This window comes from Sciurus carolinensis, chromosome 5 (genome assembly GCF_902686445.1).
Source record: "Sciurus carolinensis chromosome 5, mSciCar1.2, whole genome shotgun sequence".
Classification (NCBI taxonomy): Eukaryota; Metazoa; Chordata; class Mammalia; order Rodentia; family Sciuridae; genus Sciurus; species Sciurus carolinensis.
Genome location: NC_062217.1, coordinates 96,798,608 through 96,819,315, shown reverse-complemented (window position 1 = coordinate 96,819,315; position 20,708 = coordinate 96,798,608). Strand labels below are relative to the sequence as shown.

Here is a 20,708-nt window from a genome sequence, read left to right as displayed (position 1 = left end):
GAGAAATAAAAATTCTATAATGGAAGAAGAAAGAGAGAGAGAGGAGGGATTGGCTTAGACCAAGAGAGTGTGAACATCCTATCCCATCAGATTAACTCTGCCCAGCTGCTCAGTATACTGCATTCCACACCAGTTATAGTTAGTTCTTACCCAGAATCACCCAAACAGGCCAAAGCCCATAATCAAACTTTAGCAGTCTGGAGACTGTGAACATACATAGTACTAGATGGTTCTGTCTCAGTATCCTCCCTGCCAGACAACATGTCAATTCTCTCAGACACTGGCCTTGGAGTCTATGAATGGGAATAAGAGCTCTGCAGCAGGTTAGAACAGACATGAAGCTTAAGCAGCACCGAAACCGGCTATGAAATTTCCTCAAGAAGGAAAAAAGACACAGAATTACCGTACATTAAATAAATTGGAATTTATCCTAATAAACTGGATTTATAATCAGACATGTAAATAATAAAAACATTAGTGTAATATAAACTTTTAAAGTAAGAAAATGGGAACCAGAAAAGGCAAATCTTTAGAAATACAAAGTAGATGAGATGTTGTCTGGAGAAGAGGTGAAAATAGAGAGTATTTGAACACGGGCATAAGGAATCTTACTGAAGTAATAGCAATGTTCTTTGAATTGTACACACAAACTGGAAAATGTTATGGTATTTAAATTACACCTCAAGGAAGTTGCTAAATAATTTTTAAAAGGGAAAAAATAACCCTGAAAATATATAGTTTCCTGTTCTTTACTTATTGATTGGGATATAGCTATATAGTTAATTTACATTTTAAAAAAGTAGATGTCAGAAATGCATTTCTCTTTATACTTATCTTTGCCTTCAATAAATGTTCTCACAATTTGCCAAAACACTAAATACTAAACACTAAACCACTAAAGTACTGAAACTTTGTTTAAGGTTATCCTTTCTTATGACTACTCGCTATTTATTCAAGGAACTAAATTCAATAAGTCCTAATTCAAGAAAAAAAGAAGTGAGATCATTAGTCATTTTAAGTAAGATGGATGTTGTTATTGCAAAATTCTTTAAAAATTATCTAGTCAAAATAATAACTAACTCCTTGATGGCACCTTTCCATGTTTCACTAACATAAACTACAGTCTTATTCAAGTTCATGTAACCTCCTAAAGCTTCATTTTCCTCACTTGTAAAATGGGTATAAAATCAAACTTACAGATACAGATATTTTAGGACCAAATTATATAGTGTATATGAAAATACTTTGAAATTTAAAAAGTGCTATATAAAAGTTATTACTTCCTTGATTTCAAAGATAGTTGGAATGTTAACTAAAATGTAGACATTAAATGATACTTTAATACTGCAATTCATAGTTAAATCTGTTTTTAAATTAATTGTTCCAACAAAGTGAATAAAAAACAACAACTAGGAAAAGTCCATCTATTTAAGGAAATTTTACTTTCACAGAAAGAAAAAAAAGCAATTTTATTACTATAACTGAAATTCCTGTTTGGACTTGGCAAACTAAAGTGTTCTCATGTTCAGGAGGGACTAACTTACTACATTCATGAAAGAAAGTGACATGGTATAAGTTCTCGTAAAGTTTGTATTCAATAAATTAGTATTGGATTCTTCAATATTTTTTAACAAAAGAAAAATGCTAATTCTATTATCAACTCGAGAATAGATCATAATGACTTCTTTTTATTTCCATCTATAGAAGATAAATTTTACAAGTCTTGAGAAACCACAACCAACTAAAATGTCAAAATCCTAACATTGGAATTACTTTTCTGTATGTATGAATACTACAAATTTAGGCCAACATTAGCTACAATCTTAACAGAAAAACTTCTGTTTCAGTTTGATTTTTAAAAACCTCTTTTTTATCAGTTATCCACAATTTCATTCCACACTTTTCTCTGTACTACATAACATCATTTGAAATTTTTTTCCTTTAGTCAAGGTCTGAAATTAATGAATGAATCATAGCTTCTGGTTTATTCCATAAAATAGATCAAGTACAGCAAATGGAAACTGTCACAGTTTGTGTGACACATGTTTGAATGACCCATAGAATGCCAAAGCTGGATCATGAGTTTAGTGGAAAGTTGGAAAGTTGTTCAGCTATGAAATAGGGGTGACTTAATCCTATGGTCAAGTCTTTATGTGCATAATTTGCTATTCATAGATAGCTATACACATATGAATGTGAAAGAGGGAGAAAGGGTGTCAGGTATACATTTTCAGAACAAAGAACATAGGAGAATAGGTTTGTTTATCTATGTCTTTTTATTTGATTCCTCTGCCAAATTGCATAAATGACAAGTAATCGAGAGAGGGTCTTTTTTCTCCTACCATTGTTTTCCTTCTCACATTCACCTCCAATCCTCATCAAAAATATAGATAATCCCATTTGCTCTATAACTTCTTTTCAGGTTTCTTTCTATAACTAGTGACAAGAAAGATCAAGAAATTGGTCAAAAGACAAGTAAAGCTATTTTTATAAGGTTTTAAATTTTTTAAAAAAGATATTTATCTTTCAGCTTAAGTCAGAAAAAAAAATCTCACACCATGAATAAAAGGTCTGGACTATTTCATAGTAATCACTTTCATTGATTTCAAAGAACACTTGTGATTTTCCTTAATAAAAAATCAACAGTAGTTCATTTTGATTCAACAGGTTTCCTACATGAGATAATCAAAGATTGACTGCTGAAATGTGCAACTTAAAAATTATTATTTAAATATAACATAAATATCCTAAAATATCTGTGCTAAATATAAATAAACCTTACTTCATTTTGTTATGATTATTAAAATGACTTTTACATTCACTTTATTTCCCTTCATCAAATAATCATAATATGTTCTTTTCCTTAATCAGGACTCTGATATCTTTGCATAATCTCATGCATTTAAGGAAATATAACATGGGTCAGTTTTGACAACTTGCTTGCACATTTCCAAATGGAACACCTGAATAGCTCACATAATTGTCTATTCTAATACTTAAAGTACAGTTATAACCTAACTTTACCTAGGTAGAGTTGAGTATCATATATTGACATATGTATAAAATGAGTTGAAATGAAATAGAATCATGTATTGCAAAGTTCAACTCTTTCTGACATAATGAACAGATTAACTTAGGAAAGATTTTGCCTTATAATTAGATTTGGAGATATAAGACATAAAAAGCTTTATAACTTTTTAACTATCACATACTAGAATTTTAATCAAGTGGTTTATAATCAGATCTTAATTTCTTAATATATGCTATTCTCAAACTCCATCCTTTCTGATATTTAAAACAAAGATAACTTCTTTCTCCCTATTGTTTTTGTATTTCAAAAAATTTTATAAGATTTTATGCAAAAATAAACTTACTTTAATTGTAGTTGTCAATTCAGCAAGTATTTATTGGTTTTTGTCTTAAGTTAGATTAATCTATGAAAAAGAGTCACATCCAAGAGTAGCATCCAAAGTCCTAGTGATAAACATGCAGTGATTCTCATTGCCTTAACTTCTTCATTTGAACTGCTTTTGGGTGGGGCGATTTCCTCAAGCAACTGCCTGGAGTTAGGGGCTAAGAACAAAGCCACCTAGTTCATAAAATCTCCTGACCTCACAGCTCAATGTTCAAGTTAATATGTTGTATATGTCAATGCTATGGAAGATATTAACATGAGGATGGAGTAAGAATGAGAGATAAATTCATATACACAATTGACAAGCTAGTCTGAATCATATTGAGTTACCTGTTTCATATTTTTCCCAGACATGAGATAAATCTTCTATTTAAAAGGGCATGATTATTTTCCACCTTATTGAAATACACAAAAGGACTATTTTCCCTTTCCCTGGGAAGGATTCTGCTTTTAAAGCATTTACATAAAATTTTCAGTGATATGGAGTACATCTTGGCACAAAGCAAACTGTCTTAGAAGAGAAATTATGATGTTTATTTCTGGAAGGAGTACTACCTAAAAATAGCCTGTCTGGTCACCTTAAAACGCATCCTTTTATTTCATGGAGGGAAGTTCAGAGTTGAGTTTGTGTTTACATGCTTTCAATACTTAATGTCCAAACACCTCTTTTTATTACAAGTCTAATCTCCTTTAATAATATACCATCATACTCTACTAATCAACTGTCTGATAATATTTCTTACTGTTCCCTCACACAATTTCACTCTAGTCTGGTCACTTGCTTTGGTGTCCTGTGACAACATGTGGCCTTTTATGTTGTAACCTTTGCCTGGAGTGACCTTTTCCCGTCTGTTCACGTAAATCCCAACCTATTCTCCATCCCTGGCTTCAGTTCTGCATACCCTTTTGGAACTCCTTTACTCCTTTAGTTCCAAATGACTTCTCTCCTGAAATGCTGAGAACCTTACTGCATAATTTATGATGTAATACAATACTAAAGGATTTCATTTGTCATTTTTCAAATATTTCAATCTTAGGAGAAGCCAGAAATTCCCTGAGGACTGAATTCACATCTGATATTTCTATGTCCTACAATGAATATATGAGGATTTTTTAGTAGAAAAACTTTTTGATGAATGTGTTACACCCATAAATTCACTAAGTTAAAACATAAAATTTATGTTACAGCAAACAACTTTTAATTAACTTTTAACTTTTAATTGAAGTATTGAATTGCCAATTATCTTCCTAAGGCAAGGAATGATATTTCCAGTGCCTTCTAGATTTTTAGTGATCTTTCTAGAATCACGTACAGTTGGAGGAGGAAATGTTAACACTATCTTATGGTAGTACACTAATTTCAAATAGTTTTAATGAAAACTTTAGCTAACTAGTGTTTAACATTGCTATGCGTTCACCTGATGTATAAAAAAGTATCCATTGTCTTTGTTGCGATCCATGCAGTCTTGTATTGTAATTAACAATATACAAAAGAATGTATACTCTACAATAACAAGGTGAATTGTCTTGCTTTATTTGCATCTGTCAAATTAGAGACAGACTTTACTACCTGTAATTTCTGCTTAGAAACTGCCTTGGGGTTGTTTTAGGAATTGTAATATACTGTTACTTCACCTGCTGATTTTCCATTTGTGTTTATTGAATTGGACCATCATTAGCTATCTCAATGACTTATTTTCTTAGAAATCAATACTATTAATCACAATAATTCTTTTGAGGAATAAACATACAAAAATCATATACTCAATCATATACCAGGGAGAACAAAGGTGATGGTAAAATGAGGCAAACATTCAGTTTTCAAGCAGCGTTGAGTGCTTGTTCACTTTGGTTACAGAGGACATGAGGCCATAGGGCAGAGGGTTTCCCCAGAAATCATCCTCTACAGCATAAATCTCTATGGATACAAATCAAAACGCTTCCCAGCAGCTAGTCCCACAGCGATTCTATTTCACTGCTGTGTGGCTTGGCAGTAGCAAACTCTTGCAATGTTTTCGTCTTACATGGGGTTTCCCTTTGGAGTTAAGCTGCTTGCCTTTCCTAATGATAAAACCAAAACTATCCACTGAGCCTCAGGTTTAGCATCTAATTTCTTGCTTACTGATCTCCTAGTCTCCATTTTATCCTTGTTGGTCTACATAGCCCTCCAAACCTGTTTGCTTGTAGGCACAGTGCTGAGGCAGCTGGCAAAAATGCCACGGGAGTGGTATGGATGCCATTATGTAAGCACACAGACCTGGTGCACTTATGTGCTTTCCGAGTGTTGGATGATTCTTACAACCTGGTACCATATTGTCTGCCTCCTGGACAACCTATTGTAGTATTCATAAACTTGGTTGGATTCACAGAAGGAATTCTCTCAGCAGCCTTTGCACACCTGCTGGCAAGAGCCAGGTTCCTACTATGCCCAGTTGAGTGCTGGGTTTGAGAAGGCTATGAAGCAATTGCATTTGACCCAGCAGTCTGCTCAAAACTGATTTCCTATTGAGAGGTCAAGAGGTAGAGCTTTACAATTTAGAAGAGAAATGGATAAATAAAAGCAGACTACTTCAGGTGCACACGGATTTGGAGTGGGGAAGATTGAAAACTGTTTCCCATCTCCTCTCATGGAAGATCTGAAAGAAAAGAGCTTTAGTGGTTTGTGGGAATTTAATAGAAACTATCAGTGAAGGTCATTTGAAGACCTCAGGTTCTTATTTATATTGGAGAAATGCTTGTACTTTCAGTGTTTGGGTAGCAATAGGAGAAAAATAGTAAAAGCATTTCATTCCCTTTTTTATGGGCATAGCTGGAAATAGTAAGTGAAAGTAAATTTAGACTATTTGAATAATACATAATAATTATTAGTACAACAAAATAACACATTGATAACACATTGACCTGTGATGTATGAGGCACATATCCTATTATCCTCATTTTGTAGGTGAGGAAACTGAACCTTGGGTTTATATAAATGACAAAGCATACACAGTTGGCAAGATCTGAACCAGAAAGTCTAAATCCAGAGTTTGTAGCTACCAGGTTATATGCACTGTCTTATTAGCTTTTCTCTATATTTTGCCATAAGAGTAGCAAAAGATTTAGAGAAGAGGGAGACTGAAGTTTTGACACAGATGTGCATAGAAGATCATCATTGCATCTATTCAATGTTTAGCTTCATGTTTAGTTCAAATTCTTGAAAAGAATGTTTTTTAAAGCTAAGGTGTACATGTGACAATGATTCAACACATTTGATTTTGTGTGGTAAGATTCTAAATATTTTTAGAAGCCAGAATGACAAAAATGGGGTTTCTAGTTAAAATAAAAATGTAGTTTTGGGCAATAACAACAGTTCTTTCAATGACTGCATGAACTTAGGCTGCTTATGTGCATTATTCTTGACATTTTTTCCTATGAAATGTGGATCAAGACTCAAATTCTCCTCCCTGGGTAGCTGGGAGAGCAAAATTACATATTGGGTATGAAAGCAATTTGAAGATTGCAAAGCAGGCTTCAAATGAAAAGTTGACTCTTTTAGCAAGAAAGTAATATTAATTAATAAACATTTGTTCTTGCAGTAATTTCATTTTACCAAGTTGTTACCATTATCTATATTGATACCTAAACTCTCCCTTTGCCTTGGAAATACCACCTCCTCCAAAGTCTTGCTCCTCCATGCACTGAGCCTATGCTGTTCCTACTTTGCTTATGGTTTTATTTTTCAGTGTACATGACTGCTCCTTTCAGCAGATTGTGTGTCCTTAGAGTTACTTTCTATTAAATTTTGTATCTCCTATCAGAGAGCTCACTACATAAATACATAATAACTGAGGCTGAAAGAATATAATGCAAGAAGATATAAAGTCTCCCACATCTTTTTTCCCATTATTTATTCAAGTATGGTTTGCTGCTATAGGAGGCATTTGGATTGTTGAATAAATATATTAATTATCTGATATTTAGAACAACCACTACATAATATTGCCAAATTAAAATGAAGTGTGTTTACTTGTGCACATCTATTCTGAAACAAGCATCTCTTTGATAAGAACAAAAAGAAAGCAATGGGAATAATTTTCATCTGTGATCTGTAAAACCAGTCTCTTTACTTTAAAGTTACGCCTTGTAAATTAAGAGAATTCCCTTACTGTCTTATAGTAGTGCTTACAGCTTTAACGAGTAAATGGTAGATAAAAAGAGAGCTGAATTTTTTTCATTAAAAGTGGTTTTACAAACAGAATTGGTCTTCTGGAAGACATCTATAATCAGGTCACAATGAAAAAATTGAAGACCCACTCTTAAAGAACATGGACAGAAAATGTGATCTATGCCTACTAACACAAAGAAGGTAGTATAAATGGCTGTCCAAAGGCAATGGATTTGAATGGAGCACATCTAATATTAAACTAGTATTTATGAAATAGATAAGATAGCTTAAGAGCAGAATTCTCATGCATATAAGACCTTTCTACATCCCATTTGTTTACAATAAAAAAAAAAAAACCTTTCTACAAGCTTCTGGAATCATCATTGAACAAATATTTACATTCCTTGTTATGTTCTCATCTTCAAAAATTGAAAATAAATTATTTGGAAATTCTCCTGTCTGAAAGGTATTACTGCATCTAAATTTATCTAAACTGAGAAATAATAAAAATTAAGAAATGCTAAGAAGTCTGTGAAGGGTATGTATTATATAGAAACAAACAAACAATGCCAAACATTAATGAAAAAAATTCTTTATTAGGAAACGGAGTACATAAATTTAAATTTCTAAGTTCTTCATACCTCATTGGAGAGTTTATAATCTCATAGCTGGAAAAAGATTAATTTTATTATAAAATGTAACTTGTGGTGTTATTTTGTAATGTAATTTCCTTATTCAATATAATTACCAAGCTAATGACTAGTAGGTTCAAAATGTATTACATAATTTGTATTAATGTGTTCAGTCCTGTGCACAGATAGGTGAAATGGATCAGTATGAAAGTTGTATTGCTTAAACATAACATTCCACAGTATTGATAAAATTATTTTGCATATGTCATCTCAGAGGTGAAGAGAAAACTAATCACAACAGAACTTAGCTCTATATCCTGCTGTATCCTGCTCCTGTGAATGGTGTGGATACCACTCTAGGATAAACTATTACCTTAGTGTGATGACAATAGTATAATTATGAAGTACTCAGGTCAAGCTCCCAATTCTGGAAGCACTGAATACATGTAAAAGATGAATGATCATAGAGAATATTTTTCACACCCAGTAATTAACATGACCCAGCAGATAATAAGTGGCTAGAACTGGAGGTAATGAACACTAGAGTATAAGTCATCACATAAATGGTCAGTCCACACTCAATAGTGGAGATGATCTGGATGTTCTGGTTGTTGCCCAGTGTTTTGGTATTTTTCAGATAACACAAGAAGTGACTTCAGAGTTTAAGGACATGTGCCTCTCCCCACAGTGGAACCATCATACTTGATGATCTATTAAGGATTTATCATTCACTAATATTTGGTTTTGTCAAACTGGGCAATATTTCCAACCTAAACTAATTCTTTGGGTTATGGTTTTCATTAGTTTATAAACATCTGTGCAAATGAGTAGAATGCAATATCCATGAGAAGAAAACTGGACTTAACTCTCTCCTGAGATGAATAAAGTTCATATATATATGTGTGTGTGTGTGTGTGTGTGTGTGTGTGTGTGTATACACTATATATATGTTTGTACATACATATATATATATGTGTGTGTGTATGTACAAACATGCACAATATGCATACACGAACATAGCCATGCATATTTATCTTTCAAACTAATTACCTTTTCTATAAACTTTCCCTAATTTTGAAGTTGTTTGTGCCTCACACGTTTTTCAGAAAATTTTCTAGAAGTTTCCCACTATGCACTTGGTATGTGATTGTTCTGCTTTAAGTGTTCTCAAAGCTATGATAATCAATTACCGATATTCAACATTTCAAAAATCCTGAGTAAATTGCTATATTTAATAAATAATTTCACTGGTAACTTGGAGTTACCAGACCACCAGACATTCACAAAGTTGTAATGTTTTGTTTTTGTTAACTTAAACGTCACATTTATTGTCCATATTCTATAAAAATAATATCTAAGAAACTATAACACACAGTCCCCAAATCAATCTCTGGGAAATTTTGTTTTTTACACAACTTCATTCAGGAAAGGGTTTAGACAAATACATCATGTAAATGAATACACCAGACAGAAAAATCTTCATGGTAAGGAGCTTTTTACCCTCTGTCCTACTTGTATGTTTCAACATCTCCAGAGCAAAGCTGTTCATGTATAATGCTGTTAATAAATCTTTATTAGCTATATGAACAATTACAACTCATCACAAAACCAAAGTTCTTGAAAAATAAATCTAAGGCTACATTAATTGGCAGGATTCATTAAACCAAGAGGTTTTTCTACATTCCCTTGATTTTTATTACCATAACTGAAAATACTTAATGCCTCAGAGGCACACTGTAGAATTTCAAGTCAGAAGTAGTTTTATTACTATAGTATTTCTAACCAGACTTAAGGGAAATATTATGCAAATCCAATGAAACTCATTATGCCTCAAAAATCTTCTTTTTTAATATTTAATAAATAACATTTCTCTGCAATTTGCCAAGGTCAGAAATTCCAACTGCAGCACAAATGGACAAATATCAAAGATAACTCCAGGTCACTCTACTTTTATGGAAGGGGATTTCTTCTGACCCTTGATGGCAACAGTAACTGTTTACTGCACTGTACACAGACTCAGGGAGTTCCTAACATACTGTACTGGTGTCTGATATCAGGGAGTCCTCAGTGTTCAGCAGAGAGGTGGACATGAATCTGCATTCACAAATAGGTTTTTTATCTACACAGTCATGGAATGCAGCTCAGTCACCAGAATATTTTTCTTTTTCTAATTTTTCTTAAAATATGTTAGTTTTTAAATTTCTATTTCAAACAAATGCAAAATAGAATATACTGCTTATACCACATTTTTACAATGGGTTTAATGCATAAACTTGGACAAAACTGTCCTCATCAACACTTACCTGTGTATGTATGAAGTATGTGTGAAATAAGCTATATAAAATATTCAAACCATTATCACTAATCTAGCAACTACGGAATCATAGAATTACTGCTACATCATTTATTTCATATATATACATCTCTGTCTCCTAGTTTCTTTTATATGTATTTGAGTTCACATTTAAATTATCACAATTATAGTTAGGGTACACAATTAAGTTCGTGGCCACTGCTCAGAACTAAGGAAATAAACAAAGATTATAAAAAACCAGTTGGGCAAAAAGTGTTTTATGGTTCCTCATTAAGTAAATGTGTTTACCCTTCATTTACTATGAAGAGGTTTTCTGAAAATTTGGTTTTTATTTTATTTTTAATCTGTTGACTATGGAACATAGCTCATGTGCTGCAAACTCACATGCCTGTATGAAAGTATTTTGTACTGATTTATAAGCAATAGTAATTAATGATAAGAGAGGAGAGAAAGAAATTTTAGTTAGGAGAAAACATGAAAAGTATCACAGAGGCCTTCAAAAACACTTAAAGAACAATCACCTACCAGTTCTACTCGTCCGAAACCTCCAACTCCAAGGGTGTCAATAATGTTGAAATCAGACAGCTTCAGGTTGGCGAAGAAAGCAGCTTCAGCTTCATATCTGGATTTTTTGATGCGAAAAAAATGGAAATTTCTTAGAGGTGCAAACACGGGTGCCACGTACAACTGTACTGGAATGACATGACTGTGGAACAGGGTTTACCTGCTTGAATTCCATCTTGCTTTTAGAGTCTGTGTTTTCTCACACTCATAAATTTTTGGTCCCCATTGTGCAGAAAAACATAGATTCGCACTTGTTTTTCAAAGTAGAAAAATACAAAGTACCCATTGCATGTCAGTCATGTGACTGATAAATCCAGTTATCAAATCAAAGTTACATCTCAGTATTTTTCTACGTGTCTTCTTGTGAGCACGGATTGTTTGAGTTGCTCTTTTTAGGCTTTGTTTTGGATTTTTTGGTTTTGCTTCGTTTTGTTTTTGCCGTTCAGAATTTGGATGGCAGTTTCTCATTTAGTTTTCCTTATCCACAGGCTGGCAGTGCCTTCTATAAATATTTATTAAAAGTAGCAAGATCGTGGAGGTCTCTGGAGCAAAATCACAGCCAGGTTTTATGAAAACAGATCCGAAAAGCTGAGGACTGATGTGCAAATGTCTGAAATGGATGATTTCAGGAGCATATTCACATCCCTAAAGTGTCTTGCCTTCGCTTATGTTTACCCACTGACTTGAAGCCAGCACTCTCAGCCTGCAATCCCAGTGTCTATGTTTGCAAGTTTCTTATATGAGAAGCATGGACTAGTAGTCCAACAGACTGACTATGCACACATGCAGATCTGACACATGCAAGTGGCCAAAATAGGCTTCTCCTGATGAGACCGGTGAATATGAGCTGCTTAAAATATCCTCTTGTTAAAGGCCCTACTATATTTAGAAAAGGCAGGAAGGCATAAAGATGAAGATGATCTGCCCACTCACTGAAGTCAGGTCAGGGAGTAATTCAGCTGTTTCAGAATATGTGTTTGAATAGCTATGACCTCCAACCTAAGAGTACATCATGTTTACTATACATAGACCTGATGAATTTACTTGAGGTCATGCTACTTACACAGCTTGTATGTCAGTTTTTGAATGGAATCAGCCACAAGCACATTGGGTGTTAAGCTATGTGACATTTTAGCTATTCTATTACAATCAAACACAAACTTAGACTCTCTGCTAAGGAGACATGTGAAACAGCTTTTCACGTGAGCTTTCTGAGTAAGCTTTCTGCCTTCTTCAATTTACAACCACAGTTGTAGATTTTTAACAGGTCAACTGTTGACAGACTCCTCAGAGAGTAAGAAAAACACAATGTTTTCATTATTGACTTAGGAAAAACAATGCCCTCGAATAAACCTCTCTACAAAGTAAGTCAATTCTAAAGTTATCTGTACATTTCTCTCATTAACTGCACAGTCAAGAGATCAACACAGCAATTCAGGAGCTGGTTTATAGAATGGAGCATAAGCAGCAAATGTGCATGTCTAACATTCCAGTTGACTGGCTCATGACTTTTGGAAAATTAAAACTCCATCCCCTCTAAAAGGCCAGTTGCAAAGTTGACTCCAACAGGTGCTTGAAAAGGACATCTGTTGGGATCAGACCTCATGACAGTTTATATGCGGTCAAGTATTTCCTGGTGGTCTAGAGAAGTAGATCCTTAATGACTGTTGTTTTATTTCATTATTTTTTTAAATATTGAACTTCTAAATTATTTTAAAATTTTCATGTTCAAGCTACTTTTTAATATCAGTATCACAAAACAAACATAAAACAGGGCGGAAGGGGAGGCCTTAACTAAATGAGGTAGGTACCCTATAGCTGGATTCTATCTATGCATCTAGTTATTGAATTTAAGACATCAATTGCTGGCCAACCAATAACTGTATTCATTAAAAACATGATTTAGGAGTTCACATTATAAAGCTAGAGTCTTCATTTAAAACTTTACTAAAAATGCTTTGCCATTATTTATGCAACAACTGCACACATTCACAATGAGAGTGTTCTTGAATAATTATGTGCTCACTGGAATTAGAAATCTTAGGTGCACAGAGATTAAACCCTTTCAGACTATTTTGATTATCATTTTATATATTTGAAGTATGATGTTATTACTTATAAACCTTGAAATATAATGTCAAATTTCTTTACTTGGGCATTGTGAAAATAGGCTGGAAGTTCAGCTACATGAGTGGAGTGATTCCCAGTCTTTGTTGCACATTAGAGATACCTGAGCTCTTTAAAAACACTTAATGTGAGCCCCAAACAGTTCAAGTGAATCAGCAATTCCTGGAAGTGGTACCCAAATATTTGTATTTTTTAAGAACTCCTGGGTGATTCTACTGTGCAGTAAGGATTGAGAACCATTGTTTCAAATCTTCAGGAAGCTCCAGGAAGTTCCAAACAGCATTCAAGAATTTGGTGGAATAAAGTGGGTCAGGGAGATAAGGAGATGCCCAATTTGTCTGTGGGTGATAGATTCTGGCAGGAGAGTTTGAAGCTCTTGTTCAACTTGTCTTGGCTCCTGCCTTTCTAGTTCGAGACCATAGGAATGAACAATAGTTCTGTAATGGCAAACAACTAAAAATAAAATAAAATAAAATATTGCTTTAAAAAAGGCAGATAAAAGGTGCAAACGCTATAAGGTAGTTATTTATTTTTGTATTTCTACAGCCAAGTTCTTTTGACTTGATAGTATCTGGTTAATTATGGATGATATTTTAACTTATGGAATGGACATAATAACTGCCATCCTAAATAGTAGATACTTTCTCTTTAGCCATAAAAAGCACTTAGCTATGTATTGATTGTGGTTAAATAAAATATTTCATAGGTCTTAAGAGACTGACAAAATTATAATCTGTTAATGACTTCGTTGGTATTACCAGGTGAATTTTTAAAATACCACTTTGTGGGTGGTATTATTTTGTCATTGCTGAGACCAAAGGGACCTTGAGTTAACTGTGGTCCTCCATTCTGTTGATATTTGTTTCTTGGGGAAATCAAATGACAAAGAGATGCATGACAATTTTCTAATCCAACCAAGGAAATGTTGACGTTTTATGTTTTTTTACTTTTCTTTCTCATTTAATTACATTTTAGGGCTAAGAGTCACATCTTCATCACAGAGACTGTACACTTTGCTTTGCTTTTTTGAATTAATAACTTTTTAAATATGAAAACGACTGTATGGTGGGCCTTCACAAAGAGGTCAAGCTATTACTTATTTAGATTCTACAGGTACTTAAACTTTTTTTTTTTCTTGTTCATAACTGGAAGGACATTTTTATTTTTTCCCTTTCCTTGGATAGTTACCTGAAGAGAAGTTGAATCCACCAATAATGTTCTATTTTTTTTTAGAGCTGATGAAAGTTTGAGGAAGAGAACTAACTAAATGGTTAAGTAAATGGTTGTCATTGTCCAAAGGAGGTAAGTGTGCAACTTGAGTTCTTAATTAACCTACTAATAGGAGGAACTGGGCCCAAGGAATTAGGCCCATCTTCATGAAACTCTAAAATCCACCTGTTCAACACTGTTCCAGTGCTGTTGGAAATACATTTCAGTAGAAAATACAGTTCCTGATGTCTGGTTGCTTAAAATATAACAAGGAATATAAAGTAATTTTCTAGTTGTATTTAAATTAGTTTGAGATGCTGATTTATATATGTATAAAAATTACGATTATTATTGTCATTATTATTTTAGAATGGGTTAAAAACTATGGATCCTAGTCCCAGAAAGTATAAATACTGACATATGTTATTGTGCTTATAGCTACAGGAAGCTTCCAAAACCCTAAAGTAGATTAGCAAGCCACAGATAACTATACAACAAGAGATTAAGTATGTGGAATGAAGAAGGCAGAGATAATATGTCATTCTCCAATATCCCTGATGTAAAGATTCATCTGGGGCTATTGTGATTAGAAACTAGACAATAACTCATCATTAGAGGATATTCTTTAAATTGTGAAGTATTGATCTTCTCTTTTAAAAACTGCTAAAAAGTAACAAAATTGCCTTGAGTTTCACCTTTTTAAAAAAATTATGCATAAATGCCAAAGGAAGTTCCAAAAACAATGAAATTGTAAAGTTCAGTTATAAAGATGAGACTAAGACACACATATATAATCTAGAAACAGAAAAACAATACCAAAATGATCTGTCTCTTCCTTCTCCTTCCATCTCTCTCTCTCTCTCTCTCTCTCTCTCTCTCTACCACCTTTTATCTCCACAGAATTATAATCACATTTGTTTAGAAAATAGTTAGGGATCATTATTATTTTTTCGTCTCTTCCATTACTACTAGACTCCACAAAGACCAAGGAATGAGAGTGAGATATCCTTTATTATCCATTACAAAAGCTTTTCTGTTGTTGACGATCTTCATAAATCAATTAATTCATCATTTCAAATTAAGAAACATGGATACTGTACCTCATGACTGACCTTTATTATTAAGTAGTCGACATTTCTCTTTATATAATAGAAACCAAATACGATGATTAGCCCAGGACAGAAATCTATAGGACTTAAAATTTTATCTTCATCTTGGTAGTATAATAGAAATAGCAGTTCTTTTTCACAAAGCAAACAATATTATGTGGATATTTAAAGTAAAAACCAGGTGTTCAAAGTAACATAGCTATAGTTCCAGATGAGCAATTAAGAACCAGAAGGAAAAAGGCAAATATGGGACCTTATGCTTCAGCTCAGTTCATCTTTATCAAAATTAACTTCAGAAGTCATCTCTGGTTCCCCAAGGAAAACTAAACAAGGTCTTAGCATTTCCTAATCCTTATGCAAATCACTCATCTTGGCTTTACTTGGGCTCATCTGCTCTTTAGTGTATTTTTATTTCCTATTTAGTTTTAACAATTCTTGAGGAAAAAAAAATCTATGAAAACAAAATGTTTCAGTAAACACACATGGACTTTCATCTAGGAGTTTCTTTATGTAAAACTGTAGCAGGTAAGATGAGATTCAATCAATTTATATCTATTCTGAACTTAAAAATAAAATAACTGCATGAATGAACACAACTTCACTACAAAGCATGTTATGCAATAATAGTTACTATTAAACCAACCTTCATGTTTTGAGTAATTTATAGGTCTGGCAACATAAGTTCAAATTTAGTTAAGAAAATATGAGAAAGCAGCTTTGGAAATTGGACCAAAAATGTTTATTTGCATATTTAACACACATGATTTGGACTTAAACTTCAGGGACTCCTGTTTCATTATGCTACTTAGACTGTGCATGTAGAAAGTGTTGTGAGGGGTGGGTGTCTATCGTTTTGATTTTCAAATATTTGAAAATCAATAAACAGTCACAAAAATGAATAGTCTCTACATCCAAGTCACCGATTATCTTATTAATTTAATTACAGTATGAAATGTCTCATTAGCAAAGTTTGAAAGCAATATCATTTGAATTCATTAGAAAACAAGAAGAGTCAACCATTTTGTAGTTTAAATTTATTTTGGGAATTTTTTCCTGTTGAATCATGTTTGTTTTTCAAATAAAATTATTTTTTTATTAAAGAGGTTTTTACAAGAAACTTTAAACATATGAAATCCTATTTCTAAAATTCTAAACAAAAAAGGATAATTTCTAATATGTTTTGTCATAAAGACTATTAGTATAGTCACCATTTTCTAGTAGAATATGGAATAACTTAAAGATATAAAATGTTTGAAAGTAACTTAATAAATCTAAAATCTTTCAATAGGTCAATTCTTTTCTAGAAAGCATCAGCTCTTCTTCAGGGAATCTGAAATCACATTAGTTTGCTCCCTCTATTTTCAAACTGTGGTTTTCAGGAACACAGACTCTTCTTCATAAGCTCCTACTTAATTTTCAAATACATTCCCTTGAGGAAATACAGTCAACAGGAACACACAGGAAAATTGCATTTCATGTATCTGCTGCATAAAAAGAATGATAGTAATGCAAATATTCTCCACTTAGAAAACAGCTTTCTTCCAAGAACTCTAAAATTTTTCTCAATTTATTCTTGCTGCTACTCTGTGAAGATAACAAATATTTTTAGTTTTATTTTGTAAGTGGGTGATCCAGTTGCTGATAAATGATTAATTTCTATAAACACCAGAAAAAGTAGGACTAGAGTATATGGGCAGGTTTCACTCATAGCATAGCACTTGTTCCACAAAAAAATTCAATTTTCTTTTAAGAAAAGATAGTACAGAATCTGTCTTAGAGGTGCTTTTATTTCAAAGTATTAAACATTGACATTGCTTGAAATCTGGACCATCATCATCGGCACTTATCTAGTCCAATCACCACATTATTTAAAAATAAAGGAACTAATTCTAGAGATGTTAAAGGACTTAGTTATGGTAGGAAACTTCAGGTGTTGAAACTGGTGTTTAAATGTGAGATCTGTAGTACTTTTTTTGCTATCTGATTCTATCTCTGCAGTTTTTATAATGTCTCCATAATTGAAAATCAAAGGCAAAATGTAAAAATTATAAAATATATGTAAATAGTATCCTCTTTGCTACAGTACTTTGCTACAGTACTTGATGGTTTCTTGCCTATGTGTACAGGCACATGTTTGCTCCATTTGAATTAAAGGGGTCCCAAATGAAAGTATATTGGTGCTCAAAAGACATTTTTTTAAAAATTCAAATATCAGAGCAGTATTTATAAAAATGAATGAAGATATGCTCCTACACACTGGCAGCCTAAAACATATTTGTATTTTTGGGGGCAGGCAGGGGGAGACTGGCAAGAAATACACTGAAGAGGTTACTTCTATTGGTGTTGGTTCCTTTAAATAAATCATTGGCCCCAAGCAGAAAGTTCATTAAGTTACTCAGTGATGATTTTATATTTTTGCTTTAGAGAGCATAGATACTTGCATGTATATATTCAAACAAAAAACACACAGTTTTCTACTTTATATCAGAACAGATATTTCCTTCACATACATGAACAGCCGTGAGAAGTTAGAAGTCTGAGGAAGTTTTCTTTCATCTCAGGATCTAATAATTTCCTCCTTCTCCTTCCCCATCTCAACCCTGAGTGTTTTGTGTTTTAATATAGACCAGGGTGATCCAGGACTAGAGACTGGCATGGCCTGGTTTTCCTAGGCCATGAAGATAAGATTTAAAGAGAAAGAAGGTCAAGGGAAGTGCCTCCCTCTTTCTTCACTGAAGCAATTTGGGCCTGTGGGACCATCTCCTCACTTCACGCTACCCCAGAGCAAACATCCATTACTGCAGAACTGCTGCAATCTCCAAGAGGATATCTTCACCACAGCCCACATTCTAAAGAGAGGCTGGGTAAAGATAGCCTAAGTTTCCCCCTTTAGTTGTAATATTCCCTTTCCTTCCCAAAGACTTAGAAAAAAAGTCTTTGTCTTCTTTTTTGTGGTCCAGCTGGGTGTGATGGCACATGGTTATAATCCCAGCAACTCAGGAGGCTGAGGCAGGAGGATTGCAAGTTCAAAATCAGCCTTAGCAACATAGCAAAGTTCTAAGCAACTTAGTAAGACCCTGTCTCAAAATTTAAAAAAATTAAAAATTAAAAATACTAAGCAGAAAAGAAGAAAATAAAAAGGGCTGGGGATGTAGCTCAGTGGTTAAGCACTCTTGGGTTCAATCCCCAGTACAAAAATAATAATCATACTAATAACAATCATAACAAAAAGTCCAGGCTTTACCCTTTCTCTATAGTTACTAACACTGATTTTCTGAAAATAAAATTTCTTAAAGATTCTGTCTGAACTTCAGGGGCAGAAGGCTTAAGTGTATGGTTGCGGTTATAGTGGACCAATGAATAAAAAGAAGTTCAAGGCAATGTATAGTGAGAAGAAAACAAAAAGCTTACAAATCACCCTCCCTGGCCTCTAGTAATGTAACAAAAAAACAAATACAACCAGGGAATTGGCTCAGGACCAATCTGAACAAGATATTCTCTTTCCTGCACAATGAAGAGGTATATACTTTTCAGAAAGCCCTGGGATTGGCAGCTTCTCTTTTTCCTACTCCCTAACCTGTCCTCTAATCTCAGTTTCCTACTTAAGGAAAGTATCATTAGAAATCTATTCTCAGCTCCTAACATGCAAAGGAAGAAAACAAGGCAGCATGTGGGAAGATATGCCTTGGAGGTCTGAGATAGAACTGTAATAGACTGGTGGTTCAGATCCATCACAGGATGCATATCATAATTATGAGTTCAGTTTAAAGATCAACTTGACCTTACATTGGGACTTGGAAGCAGGCATCAGTATTTTAGAATGAGACTCATGGGTAAGTTTGCATAATTGTTAATTATCAATGCTGATGATCACATGTAAGTTTGAAGAACTATTTGTGTTAATTTGACATGCATGTGACAGACAGCCATTACATAGTATACAAGTGTCACAGCAAAATATATCTAAAGTCCAAACATTGTTCTCGAATTAGCTTTGAGAACATCATCCATTCTTGAAATGCAGAAAGCCTATATATCTTTCACAGAATTGAAAATACTAAGCAGAAAAGATGAAAATGAAGTTTTTGTTTTTGTTATTAATTTTTTCCCATACCAGGTAGTTTTATAATAGTGATTGGGATTTATCAAATGAAGCAAGTGCCAGGAATCATCTTACATTTTTTATCTACTGATACCAAAATATTGATTTGTTTTATGCTACAGTCAATGTATCTGTATGATAACGAAACCTGTTTTTTTTTAATTAATCCAATGTCCACATTTCATTCAGATTTCCTTTGTTTTCACCTGGTGTCATTTTCCTGTTCCAGGATTCTATTCAAGGGACCATAGTATAGTTATGTTATATCTCCTCAACTTCCCCTTGGCTGTAAGTTTCTCATACTTTCCATATTTTTGATGATCTTTATAGTTTTCAGGAGTAATTGTCAGGTGTTTTGTGGAATACCCCTCAACTACACTTCATCTGATGTTTTCCTCAATAGTCTGGAGTTACACATTTTGGGGGAAGAAAAAGACCACAAAGGCAAATAGCTATTTTCCTCATATACTATCAGGATATACACTATTGATATGACTTATCACTGAGGATGTGACCCTCAATCACCTGCTGAGGTGTTCTGTGGACTTATAAGAATCTATAAATTCAAAATAAGTTATGTAAAAATGTGGTCATCTCTGTGACTTTTACTATGGAAATGTGTCTCCTTCAAAATCAGGTAGCTTGATTTGGTTGTCCAAGTTTCTACACAGCTAAGGCAATCATTTAAAAAGGGTCACGATAAAATACCCTGTTTAGGGTTTGAACAGATGGATACAATATTAGAAACTGGTGCTTTTCCTTACATTTTCACACAAAATACAGGAGTAGAAATCAATGGTGAACTTAATACTTTCTTACAATGCCTACTTTTCTATAAGGACAAAATTATTACAGTAATAATTTCCCTAAGCATTTCCCTAACTTGTCACAGAAGTTAAGAATATCTATTACCTTCAAATTTCACTGGCCTATTATTTTAAAAGAATACTGTTCAGCTGGGTGTGGTGGTACATATCTGTAATCCCAGTGGCTTGGGAGGCTGAGGCAGAAGGATTGCAAGTTCAAAGTCAGCCTCAGCAATTTAGTGAGGCCCTGAGCAACTTAGGAAGACCCTACCTCTAAATAAAA

The 20,708-nt window shown here is 33.5% G+C and overlaps 1 protein-coding gene across 3 annotated transcripts in view; it reads right to left on the bottom strand.

Moving 5' to 3' along the window:
• The window catches only part of Prkg1 (protein kinase cGMP-dependent 1), a 1,194,090-nt gene that overhangs the window by 27,005 nt on the left and 1,146,377 nt on the right, over positions 1-20,708 (bottom strand). For all 3 annotated transcript variants that reach the window (XM_047552478.1, XM_047552477.1, XM_047552479.1), the window contains one exon: positions 11,034-11,130. In XM_047552478.1, the coding sequence (XP_047408434.1) occupies positions 11,034-11,130 (97 nt within the window). The remainder of the gene's footprint in view (positions 1-11,033; positions 11,131-20,708) is intronic.